This window comes from Monodelphis domestica, chromosome 7, assembly GCF_027887165.1.
Source record: "Monodelphis domestica isolate mMonDom1 chromosome 7, mMonDom1.pri, whole genome shotgun sequence".
NCBI lineage: Eukaryota > Metazoa > Chordata > Mammalia > Didelphimorphia > Didelphidae > Monodelphis > Monodelphis domestica.
Window position 1 is genome coordinate 281,875,872 of NC_077233.1, and position 19,043 is coordinate 281,894,914.

Sequence of the window (19,043 nt, forward strand, 5' to 3'; positions counted from 1 at the left end):
AGATGCTTATGTTCTGTAGAATTTATTATTTATGAAGAACAAGAGACTCTAACTAGAAGCTAATGCTTTTGAATGTACAAAAGGATAGAAGTAATGACACAGTTACTTTCATACTTCTTGAAACGATTTCCTCTACTAATAAAGTGTCATCAATGTTTAACTCAACCTCAGTTATTTCAAGTATAGTTCATAATTTCTGTGCTTTACTTTTGTGAGGCAATGCAATTTCAAATGAATATGTGGAAAGGAAAAACTACTTAGGACAAGAAATTTAAAACTAGCTGAGATGAAATCATTACAATTTCTCTTAGTCAAAGGCATTTATTAAGCTCCTACTATGTACCAGGCACTATAATAAGCAATGAGAATTCAAGAAAGGGTAAAAGACAGTCCCTGACTTCAAGGAGCTCACAATTTATTGGGGGAGAAAACAAGCAAACAAAAACGTACAAATACGTTATGTATAGAATAAATAAGAGATCATTAAAAGAGGAAAGGTTCTAGGCTTAAGAGAGATTGGGAAAGACTTCCATTAACAGTGGGATAGCAGCTAGTAAGAATATTGATTTGTAGTTACAATGTCTTCTCCTCTAAGTTTACCTTGTAGATACCAGATATATATATTTTGTTTATACTTTTATATATATACATGTTGCCTCCCTCATTCGAATGTAAGCTCCTTGAGGCCAAGGATTCTTTTAGGCTTTTCTTTGTTATGCCTGAGACCTAATAGTTCCTGGCACATAAAAAGAGCTTTATGAATTCTTATTGACTGATTGACTGTAGGGGCTCAAATTCATGTTAAAATTGACGACCTCTAATTGGACTTCTGAAATAGCTTATGATCCCTTCCAGGTACCCAAGATGCATTTCAAATTTCCTGAAGCTTACTTTTATAAGTTTGGCTAGTGAGAGATAAATACACTTGGCATGAATATGGATACTTTGGGTCTTTAGAATAATCGAACCAGCAGACAATCTAACACACCATCCATTACTTCCACAATTTCTATGAAACTACAAAATATTCTCTCTCATTCTCTCCCTCTCTCTCCCTCCTCTCCTCTTATTCTTCTGCCCCCAACTCCATCTCATTCTTCTCTCTTATTTTTCTCTTTCTGTTGACTTCTCAGACTTCCCATGCTCTCAAGGCATTACTTATGTGCCATGTTAAGAAAAGAGATGCTAAACTCAAAATTATCTGGCATCTGACTCACTCTTCTCCTACTCTGAATACTTTCAATTCTACCTTCTATAAGTTATGGGAAGAAGTACTCTTTGTAGAATACCAAGCTAACCAGTCGTTTTGAATTCTCGAACTCCTCTCTCATTGAAAATCATAATATTTAGACCTTAGATTGTATTTTTATCAATTTTGTAACTAATATTATAATAAATGATAAAATATAATAAAATAATAAATGATTTCTCAATGTTTTAAAAAAAGTTTTGGCTAAAAGCAAATAGATGAATAGGGTAAAGTTGTACTCAAATGTAAATTATTAGATATTCCAGATGTTCCATTAACAAGAATAGGTCAAACACTTAGTCTATAGATCTTAAAAAGTATTGTTGTCAAAACTAATTCTAGCCTCAAGGATGTCTTGTATAAAAGAGGAGGAAGAACAAAACATAGTAAGAAAAAGAGGGGGGAAAGGAGAGCAGAGAAAAAGAGAAAGGGAAATGGAGAAATATGTATAAGTCAAGAAGTGTAGATATGAATGGAAAAGGTGGTTTAAATTGTAATAGTCTAAAACATTTCTCAAAGTTGAATGATTGTTTTATACTGCAAAGAGATCATTTTGAATTTGAAATTTTAATTATTTTTTAAACTGAGTCTGTAAATAGCTTTAAGAATTCTTTTCTTTTTGGAGTAAAATTGTAATGGGAGGCAAAAAGGGCAGGTTATCAGTAGTGAAAATGACCCAAATATTTGTGTGCAGAGGCAGAAAGAAGAAATTAGCTTTCAACATAGCTGACATTTAACTTTTATTTTTTCTAGCCTTGCCACGATAATCTCATCAAGAGTTTAGATAAATTCAGCAAGTTGTCAGGAGAGTACAGAATTAATTAGACCAAATCTATGACCATGCCTGCATGACTGAAGGAACAATTAAGAGTCATCCACATGGGTCTTTTCAATTTTCCCCTCCCCATTAACAGTGACGTATACATTAGAACTACTAAGCAATTTATTTAAGAGCCCCAGTATATGCCCTGGTACAGCATTCCCTCATTTCTTTCAAGAAAAGCCATGAACTTGAATTAGACATTCCTTTTTATTTTTCTTTGACAAGGGCACATTAATATTATAAAAGTGAATGATGATGTTATCATTTCTTATGTAATCTCCTTTCATTCCAAATCCCCTTTCTTTCTTCCTCTTTTCCTGGACAACCTCTGGTTTACCACTGATTTTACGGGGGGGGGGGGTTGCTGCTATAAGGAAGGCTTAAATTTTCATGAAATGGCAAGACATCTGTCTAGTTCACTCACTATATCCAGTTTTAACTTGAATGGCAAGAGAAATCCAATTTAGAGCAATAGTCTGCCAGAAGCTTAACATCCTTAGCTTGGTGTAGAATTGTGGTTTTTATTCTTTTGTTTTTAGAAATATGGCATTGATTATAGATTGTTGTTGTTGATATTATTATTATATAGATCCCAAAATATTTGTGCAGTTTTAAGCTATTAATGCTTTAAATTAGCTTCAACTTTAACAGCTTAAAACTGGATGTAGATTTTGGGGACACATAAACACATGATTGTTGTTGTTCAGTCATATCTGACTCTTTGTTATCCCATGGACTACAGTCATCCATAGAGTTTCTTGGCATTTTGCCATTTCCTTCTCCAGTGGATCCTTTAGTCAGGCAATTAGAAGTTAAATAATAAATAATAACTTATTTATTATAATATATATTATATTTTTAATATATTTAATATATAATATAATATATAAAATATAACATATAAATAAATAAATAAATAAATGACTTGCCCAACATCACATAGCTAGAAAGGTTCTTAGGCTGGATTTGAACTCAGATCTTCCTGACTCCAGACTCTGTGTTCTATCCACTGAGGCACTCAGCTGCCTTCTTCCAATATACATATGCATGTAATATTCAATATTGTAAGTGTATATTTATATCTGTGTATATCTACTTTTAATTTCTATCATTGATTAATTCAAGGAGTTACTTCATTTTAATTATATTCAATAATGATATTTTGACTCCCTACAATTATTTATTAAGATGGCCACAGTTTTGTTCAGCAAACATCAGTAACTATAGGGAACTGTCCAGTGTTGGCACCCCAGTGCACAGCACCTCAACAAAAGCCATCTTCTTTAATGCTGTTATAAGGATAATTTCCAGGTTCCTTTTTATGATTCAGTTCCAAACCTATACTACAATGGAAAAAGTATGAGGTTTGTAATCCAAATATATGGATTTAAATCCCATTTTCCTCACTTATCTATCTGACCTAATGAAGGGTAGAGAAATAATTAAATAGGAAAAACCAACAAACAGTTCAAAGAAGAGAAACAAAGGACAAAAATCTCTCTGGGCCTAAGTTTAGTCATCTGGAAAATAAGGTGTTTGAACCAGTTAATTTCTAAGGTCTCTTCCATCTCTGTGTTGAAGATTCTATGAAAGCAATAGAAATATATATATGGTAAATATGCACATATACATATACACAACATATATAATTTAGGGAGAAAAATACAATTTACCTAAAGAAATAACTGATAAAGTTGAGCTTATTCAAAGCTAAAACAATAATCATTTTACAATCTGAAGCATTTCTATTCCTACATCTTCCTAAGGAAGCATTTTAAATTCTGTATTGGATTATCAAATAAGAAAAAATGCAACTCTATTTACTTTTCACCATATTCAAGGCGTGTAATTGAGTGATTTGCTGTTTCTTTGTTGACTAAATGTGAATTCTACTCATAGAATTTTAGATTTTTTTCCCTTAAATCATGGTATGAATTTTCTTGACAGAGTAGATGCTCTATTTACTCATAGAAGTGATGGGAATCTCTCCATTGATTTGCCTCCAAGTTTAGCGCAGATATACTTTAGGCTTACTCTAAACCCTAGGAGATTAAATAGGCTCTAAATGGTTATTTAGAATACCACATCTCTGTGAGGCACACTTATACGTGATTTACAAATCAGTGGCGTGCCTGCCAATGGACAAAATCAAAGGTGTTGGCTTATTTCATCTTTTGCAATTGATGACAGTAGTTTGTTTTTATGGGGATGAGAACAGCACAGAACCTTTCAAGGCTCTTGTGAAGATTAAATGAGAAAATTTAGAAGCTACTTTAAAGCTCTATGTAAATGGGACCTCTATTATTTTAAAATAAAATTTCTTCTGATTATTCAGTCATATGTAATAATAAGAAGTTGGCATTTATTGAGAATTTCAAGGCTTACAAAGCACTTTGCATATATTATCTAGCTTGATCTTCACAACAACCCAGTGAGGTAGGGTTTTCCCTAGTTTGTAGATGAGGAAGCTGAGACTGAGTGTAAGTGTACTAAGTAAGTGACTTGCCTAGGGTCACATGGAGGGAGCTTTTAAACTTTGGTCTATCGTGACTCTAGGTATTCCCTTGGGAAACTTGAGTGAGACTTTAATTCAACATTTCCCTTATACTACTGGCTGTGTGTATGCGTGTGTGTGTGTGTGTGTAAACATTTAATTATAATGCCAGCCAACAAAGTACTGAAAATTAGAAATATGCTGATTTAGACATAAGGATATGTAGAAAAATGAGAACTATTTCTAGTTCTCTTGTTCTAGTTCCCTGCCTCTCCCCAACTATGTTTTTTGTTGTCATTTCACAGAGGAAGAAACTGATAGGGTTAAGTGACTTGTCCAGGGGCATACAGCTAGTAAGTATCCGGGGCCAGATGTGAACTCAGGAAGAAGAGCCTTCCTGGTTCCAGACCTAACACACTATCCACTGCTCTAGATAGCTGCCAAATCTATTCCTTTCTCTGATCATAAATGTCCCTTCTCTGGAATAAGCGATATTTAGCACAGAAAACGAGTTTGGAGATTATTTAGTCTACTTACTAGAATCAGTGTTGTAAAGAACAAAGCACCAGACTAAGTCAAAGGATTTGGATTTCAATTCTGTCTTTGCAGAATTTAATCTTTCTGGGTGAGATCATACATCAAGGCTCTTATTATCCATTTAAAAACCCCAGCCCTTACCTTCTCTCTTAGAATCAACACCAATATTGATTCCAAAGCAGAAAAGAGATAAGGGTTAGGCAATTGCAGTTAAATGCAGTCAGTAGGAAGTATCTGAAGTCAAATTTGAACCCAGGACCTCTCTTCTCCAGGCCTTGAGCAATCTAGTTGTCCTGCTCTTATTATCAATTAACATCTTAGCTCAAATATATTCTCTCCTCAGTAGAAAACCCCTGAGCGAGTAGGATAGGTAAGTTTTCCTGGAATAGGGAAATGGAAATGTTGGTGCTTGAAGTACTACTTGGCACAGTTAGAAGTCCTGGACAACATGAGCAACAGGTACTTACCTATGTATTGAGAGGGTTTCATTCAATCAACAGGCCTTTGTTAAGTACTTTCTAGATGCTGGGCACTGAATGAAGGAAACCTGAAGGCCAACTACGTACTTCACCATTTTGCCTGGAGACAAGCCGACCTCCATGCCTGTCCTCATCGTCTAACTTGTTAAGGCATCAACCCTTTACCTGTCATGCATTTTCCAAAACATTCTCTTGAATTTGTTCTTGAGAAACACAGTCCTTAGAGAGAGAGCTGGTATATGGGAAACTTGGTATTGAAACAGAAGAAATTGCAAGTAAACTTGGAACAACCAATGGCCACCTCAACGAATCAAAGGATTTACCCAACTGCCTTGGAGCCCTGCTATTTTAGGTCAAATGAAGAGGAGTCCCACGAGAAAATTTTGTAACATTATTTTTATCTCAAATATTAAATTATCTGCGATTTTAAACTGTTTATGTGCAGGATTTTAAGTATAAAATAGACAACATCTCTTTGATTCTGCTGCAAAATTTTTTCAACAATACTCTATACTCCAACCCCCCAATCCGCCATATCAATCAATTAATCAACTGATAAACATTTATTAAGCATCTGCTAGGTGCCAGGCACTGGCTAACATTTATGATTTCCATGAGCTTATTTTGAGTCCCCAGAGATTTCTTGGCTAGGTTAATTTGGGAAATACTGCTTCACAGCCATACTAATTTTTTCCCCGACTAACCCTCTTATCCCTAATCACAAAGTTCCACTGAATAACAACAGATACCAGAGGAGCTAAAGAGAGAATTAATCACTTGTTCTTGTCATGTCTACCAAAGAGAAAGGTATGGGCTTCACTAAACCTCATTTTAAAAAAATCTAGGTAACCAATCAATGCCTAGATCATATTGGAGTCTTTTTCCCCTACTCTAAGCTACAGTAAAAATTTCAAGAAAAGAAATAAATATTGACCACGAAGAGGAATTTGATCAAATCTGAGGCAAAACAGAATTTAGTTATGACTTCTTGTAAAATGTGGAAAACTTTTTTCCTCCTTGAATAGCCTTTATGACTACTACTGGTGTGCATCTACTCAAACTAGAAATGAGATTGACTAATTAAATAAATGGCACATGATTTAAAGCTCATTGATGTGTTAGCTTGATTTAAATGGCTTACTTGACCAAAAATCCAATTTTGTTATGTATCTTTTCTTTGAGCACAATGGACCTATCCCAAAACCTTGATATTACCTTCTGCCAAGTAAAATAATGTCTTATTTCAGAAATATTTCATCATCCATATATATTAGGCTCTCCTAAAACATCTAACTGAGTAGAAATACTCCAAGAGTCGAATGTTTCTGAATATTAATTTTTAAGTGTTTTTTAAATAACTCACAAGAATGCAGGGTAAATGATATTCACGCTTGCATCATTGTTTAAATTATAGACTTCTTTGGTTCTCATTTTTTGTGTTCTCCATAATGGTGACACCGATTTTGATGGAGTCATGAAGAAGGCACACCTATTTCTGTGAAACTAGTCTTCTAATCCTGTTACTACATGTCTGCATTTGGTGGGAAATAAAGGACCCATTGGGGCTATGGTGATGCCAACATGACTTAAAAGAAAAAAATACTTTTTACTCTTCTTTATATCAAACTATGAGAAAAAGTAAAAGCAAACTAAAAATAACTGGGTCTTGGCTTTCATATTTAAATATGAAAAAGCCCACCTCAGTCATTAGAGGATAAGTAAATTTAAAAATTCAAAACCCAAGAGGAATCATTAAAGTACTAGTCATGACTACATTTAATTTGTCAACTCTGTGATTAAAAGATAAGACGAAGAGACTATAGACATCTAGGGACCAGATAAAACCGAGCCATTAGCTGCTCCTACTAACGAATCTAGGACTTAAAAGATAGCAAATAATTCTAAAAAGGGAGTAAGGACAAGAGAAATTACACAAAGCTATTAGGGTAATGAAGGTCAAGTTCAGTTAGTTACTGGCAAGAAAAACGACTTCATTTTCTGAAGCAACACATTTGAGTAGTTTTCTATATCTATTTTTGGACTTTGTTAGTATGAGTCTACATGCATACCGGACCGTCATGCTACTTACAGTTTAGAGGGTAAAGCCTTGGAACATTCCACAGAGGGGCAGAGGGCTAGTCTTTATTATTTTGAAAGGGGGAGACTAAATACAATGGCAGCAGAAGGGAAAATTTAATTGTGCAAGGGGAGGAACAGTGATCGGTGTTTTGACAAAGGTGAGAAACACATAGAATTAAATCAATACTGAAAACACAGCAAGGAAAGAAAAGGAAAACAAAAGCCAACATACTCTGGATAGCCTTACTAAGGATAGCTCTCTGCAACCAGCAGCATTTAGATAAGGGCACATGTTTATTAATTAATCTTTGTAACCGTCAAAAGAAAAAAGGGAATCAGGCACCTGAGTCCTGGCTTGGCCATCCAATATATTATTTTCTGCTTAGTGGAGAAAAGAGAGGTATCTTAGAAACAATTCCAGAGTATATTTAGCTACCAAAGCTGTGGGCACACAAATGTCACATTTCCATGAATTAACCCCTTGAAAGAACATCCCTTTTTCAGTGGCCCACAGATGACCGAAAAGACACTTGTACCAAATTAGATGCTGAACACAGATGGATGTGACATCACCAAGGCACCAGGATCAGAGAAAATAAAGAAGCAAATGGATTAAGAATCACTTCAATTTAAGAGACATACATGTGAATGAGAAAAAAGAAAACAGATCCAAACGAATAACCTAAATATTAAATCGCATCACAGAGCACTTTGCAAAATGAAACTGAAGTTTAAAAGAAATTTGTGGATGCTTAAAGAAAAGAAATCTACAGGGTACGGGGTGTGGAAAGGAAAAATAAAATCATGGTAAAAAACATTAAGCTAAATTCTTTTTGAATTTTGCATAACAGCTCATTGGCATTGCCCCCCAAAGCACTTAATCAACTGTACTAGAAAAGCTGCATTTGATTGGGCAAGGCAAGGAGTTAAAAGCACATGTGTAGTGGTAATGGTAGAGACCCACGCAATCACCTCTGCCACCATTGTCTGACAATATGTAGACTGCTTCCAGCTTTGTCAATATTCATAATTAGACCCCAAAGAATGAACAATGCAGAATTTTTAAACTGTCAAGTGTTAATAAGACTCTTTGATAACCCCAACTCCCTGGGGAGACAACCATTCAGAGCAAGCTACCAACCCCATCAGTTAGTGAATTGAAGTGAAAATGATTACAACCGAGAGCTTAAACATTCTGTTAATATTTTTCTTGCATTTCTGGAAGCCTGAGTGTGTATAGAAGTTGTTTTGAAGAATTTGCCTTTTGTTCGCTGAGAGAGAACACAGATGTGACAAACAATTCTGGGACATGGAAGCACACAAAACAAATCAGAGCTAATGTCCATAGCCTGTAGCCTGCTGTGACTCGCTTCTTGCCCGATCACAAATGAGCATAGTTTATTCTTCGGAGGTTAAGGGCACCAAGTAAGGAAACTGGTGGGGCCAGAACAACAATTTGCTTACATGGGGGAGAAGGGAGGCAGGAAATACTAAAAAACGATGAAGGCTAAAGAACACTTTTTAAAAAGGTCAGGGGAAGGTACTCTACGGAAAAGACCAAAAGGACTGCACGCTAAGCATAGTAGGACACACGACATTCCTGTACAGTCTGAAGAAGATGAATAGTATGAACTCGATACACGAGGGCTGAAATGGAGGAAATAGGAAGAAATAAAGGGAAGGGACATTTAGGCTGAAAATATTAGAATGGTAAGTGGTCGCCTTCCAAGGGTCAACGTGTCAGCTCTCTCCCTTAAGACACAGAACACTGAACTGGACCCAATTCTTGAAAGCAGACAGAAGTAAACAATTCTGAATGGAGTGGAAAAGCGAAGCAAAATAACTGGCCTTTTCAGTTTCTGATTTGCAAGACTCTTTTCTGGACAAGTAAAGGCTTCTTTGGTTGCAGCTGTGACTAAAGTAGCATGTGTTAATGAGGCTCAACAAATGGTGAAAAAAGATTACATTTCCTGTCCCTAGTTGACCAAAGAAAGGAAAGGAAAATTTGGGACAGTTCAAAGGACAGACTCTTCATTTACTTTGGCTTCCTTTCCACTTTTAACAAGTAATATTTCTGCTTGATTAAATTGTATTTGAATTTTCATTTTTAAGGGCAATTATAGTGCATATGAGGCTATGGCGCTGTGCAAACATCATTAAACTATGGTTTTGGAACCAAAGCATTTGGACAGCTTCTCTGTGCTTTGTGTCAAACAGGAATACTGTTCAAAAGTTAGATTTTTCCCCCCTGACTGATTAGCACATTTGCAGAGCAAAAAGCTGGAAAAGGCATTTGTTCAATAAAAGAGAGACTTTAATCTTTTGTTGCTCTTTTTGGTGTTATATTTTGGTTTTATGCATCTCCACTTTTTACTACTAAGACTGGACCTCTGAAAGATCTGGTTTACAAAATCCTCATACTCAGAAAGGCTCATTCCTGCCATTTGCCTATGGTTACATTAACTCAACTTGGACGCCCTGTTTTGCCTTCCGTCACACAGGTAAAAAAGAAGACGAAACAATCACCAAAGGAAACTGAGACAAATGAGGATTGGTCTGTCAGCTTTGCTCAAGGCCAAGTAATTCCCTCTATTTAACTGAGGAAACTTTCATTTCAAAGGAGTTACTTCTTCCTTCTTCCAAAAATAATGAAAATATACATGTAATGTTTGTTTTGTGTGGCTTCCTTATTCAGTGGATATTTTAAGGCCTAAAGAGATGATTTTGCTTCTGAATTTTTCATCAGATTTTAATAACCATGCAGTGCAGATTTGTAAAGTATGACCAAGATTTAGCTGGAAGCAGTTACATAGTCTTCCCCCCCACCTTTTCCCCACAGGAAGAGTTATTTCCAAGGCCTTACCCTTCTTGTCTTGGTGATTATGGGATGAGACTGCCCCAAAGGGATCTGTGCTGTCAGATGAGTCAAGCAGATCCTTCCAATCCTGCATGTGTCCCCCAGACTCATAACCCTCTTGACCCGTCGTATCTGAAGTGGTCGTGCTGGGGAAGAGGGAACTGGAGTGCCCTGTTTTCATCACAGATACAGTCAGGAAAAAACATCATCTGTAAGCTATCCATCCCTTTCTCTGACAGCCCAGAGCTGACACATATAAAGCCAAGAAGTTGACTGAAGACCACTGGGAAAGCTGGTGGGTCCTGTCTTTGTTCTAGAGGGGAAATATAGGCATATACTCTCAGAGATTCTTTGCTGGGGGAACAATTCCATTCTTTTACTTTTTTTCTCATGTCAGTCATGAAGGGCCCTTCTGGGACCCAACAACTAACTCAAAATTCCCGAGTCCTCAAGTCCTTTGTTAGGTGTCATAGTGCAGAGATCTGGGAATTTAGATTTCTGAAGACTACTCAAATCCTGCCTCAGACACTTATTAGCCATGTGATCCTAAGCAAGTCACTTAACTTCTTTTCACCTCAATTTCCTCATCAGACAATGGAGATAATAAGAGTACCTACCTCACAGGATCATTGTGAGGCTCAAATGAGTTTACATCTAGAAAGCATACCCTGCCATTTTACAGATAAAGAAACAGAGACCTGGTAAAGTGAACAGATTTGCTCAAGATCAGTAAGTGGCAAAACCAGGATCTGATCCTAGCTTTAGATTTATGTCCTAAAGCACCAATGGTCTTATGGTATAAAATAATGCTATCTGAAAGGGTCTCCTTTTTTTAAAGCTAACTAAGCACCACCTAACAAAAAAGAAATTCTTTCTATGATTCTATAGCTATTAAAAATATAGTTGTCGCATCCTTTTATAATAAGTTGTCGAGACAACACATTGGGTGTACAGTTATCTCATGGCCCCCATTGTACAGAAAGGTAAGTATAGTCTTTGATATGCTAAGAACAAATAACATTTGGTTAGTGAATCATACTGTGGTTATGGTTGATTTTCATATAATTGGGGCCTCAGATTCACCGACAAGGCTCAGATTAGAAAGGAAAATGTTTCTATGAGAGGTAGCAGGTGTAGGATGATTGCAAGAAGCTTGACATGAATGGGAGTTATGGCAAAAGCATTAAACAATTGTTAGCAACCTCCTGTGGATAACTCTGTAAGTCCTTCAATAATCACCTGGCAAGGTTCGGATGCTAATCTGTGTCAGTGAAAAAGCAGTTGCTTCTATTAAGCTTTCGATTTAAAGAAAGTCTGCTCTGACCTAGCCTTTGGTAGAAATGAAATGCTGCCATTCTGTGGCTTTCAAACGGTGTCCTTGGCATAGTAAATGAATGTGTAGCGGCCCCTTGGAAATGTGGAAAAATATGTAAGTACAATTATGGTGGATGTTTAACGGGTGCATTCTGTAAGGAAGTGGGGGAAATCCACAACTCCACTCTGGTTCCAGCTTTGGATTGTCACAAGCCCTAAATTTGGTGAATTGAGCATTCCGTATTTCAGATGGAGAGACAAAGAGCCGGCGTTATTTATGTGCTCTGATAAGGAATTGGGTTCTACCAACTGAACTTAATAACATAAATCATAAGCAATACTTTTTTAATGATTTTTTTCCATGAAATTTTGCTTCAAGAGAAAAAGGAGTCAAGGAGATTATCTACTTCAAAAAAATTTCCCAGCAGCCACAGCACATTGCTGAAGGCATGGGTAACATTTCAGCAGCGTGGTTTCTGATCCAAGCTTGTTTTGGGGTCCCCCACACAACTTCAAACAGACTCTTTCTTGCAAAAGGCTGATTCAGATTGAATTACTAAAAACCCAGGAACTGTACTTGTGGATAGAAAAGCTTTCAGTTGCTACCTTTCTTCATTTTGTCACCCCTGCACTTATCTTCAAATTCTAATAGGAAAAGGGGTGGAAAAAGAGTCTAGAAAATGGAAATTGAGCTTTCGCTCATTCCCACTCATTTGTCTTGAGATCTGAAACACAGTCTCCATGACAGTACTCTTGGGTTTGTGGTCCAGCCTAAATTAGAATTCAGCCTCCAACATGAGAAAACAATTAACAATAGTTTTGTGAGGAGCTGGGAACTGCAGAACATACCACCAAGTAGCAAGGATTTCTTTAACCCACATTGATATGCATTTTGTATACTTTCCATTTAACAGTGTTCAAGGGGTGATTTTATGGTAATGTCGTAAGTACAGTTTAGGGAGAATGTTTCTAAATATGGTCATCTTGGGGAAATATATGCCTGAGGGACACATTTTCCGTGGAAAGATTTCCTGGACCATATGCTGCAAATACATGGAGAGCTCATTGGTAATGGAAAGCTATGGCTACAAGAGGAAATTAATGGGGACCAGATGGTAGGAAGGTAGGAGAGTGTTTTACACAAATGTAAGAAATCAGCTGATGCTCTCTATAACTAGAGTGTTAGTCTAGTACACACAGGCAAGATTTCTTATATGCAAATGTAGAGAAACCACGCTGCTTAGGATTTACTTAGCAGCAGAAGAAACCGAGGCAGTCATTTTTTAAACTGGTGTTTCTGTGATGAATTAAGCAATCTGAAAAAGTAATACCTGACTTTTCATAACATTTTCAAAAATCCCAGATGGAAAGAGCACCATTAAGCACATATTTTATCTTAAAAAAAAAAACCCAGTCATCTCTTCTCCAAGTTCAAACAAAAGATTTCAAGGAAACCTCTTATCTCTTTTTACAAGAAGAGGTTCTATCCTTTGTTATGCATCCCCTATGAGACTCTTGGAACCACAATTATGCTACAAAAACAGGCCCTCATTTGTAGCTACAGTATTGCCAACTTTGTTACTATCAGTGAGCTTTACAGTCAAATAGGAAAAGGTCAGATTGCTCAAAGTGGAAACTCTGCTCAGTTATTCTCACCAAGTCAAAAAGATACTTTTCTTTAAGGCAAAGTAGACTGCTCAATGGGCATTTTCTTGTTTCTCTATATCTACACATCGTAAAGATTCTAGAGGTTAAGAAATACTTTATACACTATCCTATTACCCGCTACTTCAATCTAATTAGACACTGACAACCTCAATCAACATAGAGCAAGAAAAGAGGGGCAATAGTTAAGGCCCAATTCACTAAAACGGTATTTTTGCTTATGTAGCCATGTTTTTGCACAATAGGGGGGATTTGAATGACCCAGAAACATTCTCTCCATAGCTTAGAGTTTCATGGAGGTCAAGCTATCTATAGATTTGAGTTCAGCATAGTACTTTCATTGCAGATGGAGAAGTTCATAGCTGAAATTCTCATGCCATTTGATGTTTTTGATTTATACTCTTGGCAAACAGGAACTCTGAAGGTAGTAAATATTAGTCCTTGTCTTGCGTCCTGTGCCTTCTCCCAATATTATGGTAGTTGACACTAATATATATTATATATATAGGATTACACACACATATACATACATATATGTGTGTATATATATTTCAAAACAGGTATATTTCACATTCATTTATGAAATAAACAATATGTTAGAAAGGCCTCTCTATGTCCATGTGCACACCTGTTCATAGTTAGTAAATGTCCTCTTTCTAATGGCTGATCTATAATTTAATCATGTGATAATGGAGAAGAATTTGCAGGGAGAAAGGATGAGATCAGCAGTTATGGATCATATCGGGGTCAAGAGCCCACACTTCAATTTCTCCCTGCAAGAGAAATTACCTGGTGAGCCCATGTTCCAATTTATCTCAGCATGTGTGATTGCTGAATTCAGAGGAATTTGGGACTTCAAGTTTGGCCCACATTTCTCCATTCCATCTGCCAAGGATTATCCCATTATGGAAACTGATCAGCCCTGACTTCACAAATGATAAGAGTTAGAAGAATCTCTTTGGAATGCAGATGACCATTTCTATAGGATGGTTTCTCATAAACTACCTTTCTTACATTAATGGTATGGTTTCAATGAGGCAGAGGGTAAACAGAGCACCGTGGGCTACATCCATCCATTTTACTCTAAATGAGAGATCAGTCTTAAGGACCTGTATAGATGATGATAATTGGGGATCATACATGACACATGAGCCAAACCGTAAGCCCTTTCATACCATAAATTCATATAGCAAATAATTTCTTGGTCCTCAGATCAGGAAGTGCATGTTATTTAGTGATTTCTTCCTTAGTTTTCATTATCTGTAGATAATATTACACCTTCAACTCTAATTATGCAATTAACTACAACCACATTACATAACTAAGCATAGATTAGTTCGAGGAGGTGTAACAATTATATAGTTTCCAATATAATTCAATGTCATATGTTTTCCATTTGTCATATTGCTGAGCCATGGCCCATGTATACTTGTATCTCATAGTAAAATATGGGGGGGCACTTTTAGAAATGGTCAGTGCTATTTCCAGCTTTTCAAATAAGAAGCTTGAGATAATCAATTTCTATAAATGATATTTTTGACTTATATGGTTCTCTTATTATCTACACATTTTATAAAACACAGCATGGACTTCAGTAATGAGATTTTCAACTATCCATATATCACCATTCCATGCATCAATGTTCCACTGTTATTTTCTCCCATTAAAAAAAAAACAACTAAATATAAGATTTAAAGGTACATTCCATATATGGAGATAATCACAGTTATTTTGGGCCTGAATTTTGATACATGGGTGATATTGGAAAGCCCTGACAATATTGGGCTGAACTCTTAGGCATCATATTGGCCTTCCTTTGGAGCATGGATGTCCTCTGAGTTAAAATTTCTTAGTGTGGGCAATGTATGATCAGAGGAGCATAGACTGACTGTTTACAAATATTATTTTCCCATGAATATACCAGTGGACACAAGCAACCCTCGAGAATATGTTAAAGTTGGAATTAGACTATCTTAGATTTTGAATATTTATGCTATATAAATTAAAATATTTAGGACTGAATTTATGGTATCAATTGCATCACCAGTAAATTTTGAACCACTATTAAGATGTATTAATAAGTTTAGTGAATTGGGCCCCCCACTAACAAATTATACAGCCTCTGATGTTAAAGAATGGGAACATGAACCACATTCTGATGAATGACTTGGGGAGAAGTTTTAGAAATATTCATAAACTGACCATGCACTGTGTGGTAAGACATTTCATGAGCTGGTGGAGGAGTTGAAATGTCTATGAAAGAAATAAATCAGGACAAAATAATCAATTAAAAGCCCCCAAGTCTTAAAAATACTCAGAAGATTAATGAGAAATATGTTCAATTAGATTTCCTCAGCTATTAAATGATGAGAATAATATTTTCTTACCATTCAGTGCCACAAAGGAATCTGAAAGACAAAAAAGAAGAAAATTACTTAGTATATGATTTATTCACTTTCATAATTTTTGAGGGGCATTAAGACTGCAAATTCCCTCTTCTAGCTCAGCTGCCCCTTAGGAAACAGGTGATATAATATGATCTGATGACAATGAGGACAAAACTCAAAGTCATCTTGGTTTTTTAGGATGTATGAGAGACTGGTCTACATTAACTTTACTACTGAGGACCCAGAATCACCCTGCTGCTACAATAGGGCATAGAGGAGGATTCGAGTAGAAGATTGTAATTGTTGTTGTAATTTTATTCTTTAGCATGGCATACAGGTTTCAAGTGAGTGGCACAATGGATAGAGTGCTGGACTTGGAATCAGGAAGACAAGCTCAAATCCGGCCTCAATCACTTATTTAGCTGTGTGAATCTAGATTCTTAACCAGTTTCAGCCTCAATTTCCTAACCTGTAAAATGAAGATAATAAATCTTTTCTTCATCCCTGTCTCCTCCTGCCTGGCTGTGGTGCTCCAACCCAGAATTTGCTTTGCACATTCTCTTCTGTCAACTTATATATGTTCATGGTGTTTTCCCCAGCAGAACATAAGCATTTGGAGGGCAAGACCCTGCAGTTAATAAATGCTTCTTGAATGCCACAGCATTTGGAGGTTATACCGTGTTTTCCTAACAATAAACTATGGGGTATAGAGTGAAAATGTGAATATTCTCACCTCATATATAAATAAATGCAATATCTAAATGGTGTCTCATTATCCCAGAGCAAGTAACTGACCAAGGTGGGATCGGAACCCGACTCTCCCAACTCTGCTACTCTATCTGCCAGCCATGCTGCTTCAACTGAATTAGCACACATACACATCGCGGTAACAGGTAGTCATTTACAAAGTAAATTCTCCTTCATTTCTCTGTTGAATACTGTGCTCAATTTTTGTCTGGACTCCATGGCTCCACCAATTGCTTCCTTTGAAGTCAATGCCTTAGCCAAAAGGTAATAGATGTGACGGCTACGCAGGAGGACTGAAACCAGAGCCGATCCCTGATTCGGTGTGACTTGGGACCCCCGGCTCCCGACAGCCATCTCAATATTTTGATTTCTAGTCTGTTCCCTGATACTTGCCCCCTGCTGCTTCCCACATTGCAAGGTTAAGAAGACAGGGAAAGGGTGCCTCAAGCCAAATATATGAACGTTTACCTACAGAAACAACATCCAATGGGACCAAGGGACAATAGGAAGAAGCGCCAAGCTCATCAAGTGCCTGCTCATCGTACGCCCAATATGCATAACCAGCACAGTGTAGGCACACACAGGCACAAACATTTCACATTCATATATGCACGTATGCCCTGTTGCCAAGATGACCCTCATTGACTTCTTGAGGCCTGAACCTCTGTCTGTAGGCACAGGAGATGGCTTTGTCCCTAATATCTGCCACAGTATTACAGTTCTGACATGAACCACCAGAAGCTGGGAAGTTTTAGGAAAAGCTTTACTGTCAGTGATCCCAGAACACCGGATAGCAGAGCAGATTAGACGAGGAGAGTCCATAACGAAAGTGTTGCCTCAACACTGAATTTCCTGGACTCGGAGAACATTTTTTAAAAACTCTTACCTCCCGTCTTAGAGCCAACACTAAGTATTCTTAAAACAGAAGCTTCAAAGGCAGAAGAGTGGTAAGGGCTGGGCCACTAGGGTTAAATGACTTGCCCAGGGTCACAAGTTAGGAAGTCTCTAAGGTCAGATTTGAACCTAGGTTCTCCCAACTCCAGGTCTGTTGAGAGCATTTTAAAAGTGGCATTATTAGGACTTCACAAATATAAAACAAAATCACCTGGCGACGACCCTCTCGCTAATGTAGAAATGATTTCTTAAATAAGGGTGATTTAAAGTTTTTCTTTCTTATTTAGGAGACATTTTAGTTCCTTAGTTTTACATTTTTAATTAACACATATCAATGAAAAAATGAACCGGAAGGAAACATTTTCAGCAGTGTCATATTCATTATACTCAAAAATGATTTTCCATTGTATCTAAGAGACTGCAGCAGAGCTGAGCAGGCCATGTTGTCCTTTAGGACCACTGAAGATATTTTGACCTAGGTTACTTATGAAACTGGGACTGCAGAGTTACTTTACAAGTTCTTTGAAATCAAATCTGCATGTGTGCTCCTTCAGAGATCAGCATGGGAATGTGGGTGAACGTTCTTCAACAAGGGATATCTGAAATTTTCAGTTACTCATCTTCCCTTATCCTCTAGAACGTGTGTCTCACATGCCAAAGGGCAGGGTCCCCCCTTGTAAAATGGGTTCCTTTTAATAATATTTTTTAGCAAATGTGGACAAGTAAGGCAGAACTCAGCCCAACTTCTCATTTCTGAGCCTCCTAACTCAAAAAAGACTAAAGCAGCTTAGTAAAAACTGTCTAGGATGAACAATGACCAGTCTTTGGACTACACTTGGCAGGGATCTTGAGTGGAAAAACACATCATGAAAAGGGCAAAAATGTTAGTTTTAGCTGTAAATACTGACACAAAACCATGTCCTCCAATAATTAATGCATTTTAGGGCTCAATTTGTCCCCAAAGAGAATTGCTAGCAAACACGTACCAGCATGTGTAACATGCCTTCCTGCAACATACACATCCTTTAAAAATATTGTTATTTGAATGATTTCTGTTGCTAATGTGCTTTTTGGTATTATCAACATCAGTACCAGGCCGGGAACAATGATTTGGGCATCTGTAAAGAGTCTCTGACCCAAGATAAACACTGGTAAAAACTGAACTTACTTTGGCAGTCACCCAGGCCATCTGTATTGCCGTGCTCTATGTCTTGTTCAAATGCCAGTCTTTTTTTAAGGCAGAAAGGAAGGAAGAAGGAAAGAAACACAATAGTATGAGTAATAACTCAAAAAGCATCCTTAAGTTTCATTACTGAAATAATGTAAATTGAGTAAATTGAGGAGGTATAAAGACTGACTAGTTGCTTTAATAGTCCCATATGAAGCTGATAAAAAATAAAAATAGGGGAATACATTCTATGCAGACGTTTGAAGATATTTTTTATTACGGTTCAGGGATGATTATTTCATTTGCATATGGAATTTATGTATAGAATTGCAGAAATGTACAGTGGAAAA

The 19,043-nt window shown here is 36.8% G+C and overlaps 1 protein-coding gene across 5 annotated transcripts in view; it reads right to left on the minus strand.

The window, feature by feature from the left end:
- The window catches only part of SEMA6A (semaphorin 6A), a 176,115-nt gene that overhangs the window by 18,944 nt on the left and 138,128 nt on the right, over positions 1 to 19,043 (minus strand). For 3 of the 5 annotated variants that reach the window (XM_007497844.3, XM_056803946.1, XM_056803945.1), the window contains 4 exons: positions 18,694 to 18,752; positions 15,885 to 15,905; positions 15,700 to 15,750; positions 10,525 to 10,689 (listed from right to left, as the gene is read on the minus strand). In XM_007497844.3, the coding sequence (XP_007497906.1) occupies positions 10,525 to 10,689; positions 15,700 to 15,750; positions 15,885 to 15,905; positions 18,694 to 18,752 (296 nt within the window). The remainder of the gene's footprint in view (positions 1 to 10,524; positions 10,690 to 15,699; positions 15,751 to 15,884; positions 15,906 to 18,693; positions 18,753 to 19,043) is intronic. The other 2 variants (XM_001363758.4, XM_007497847.3) reach the window with 2 other exon arrangements.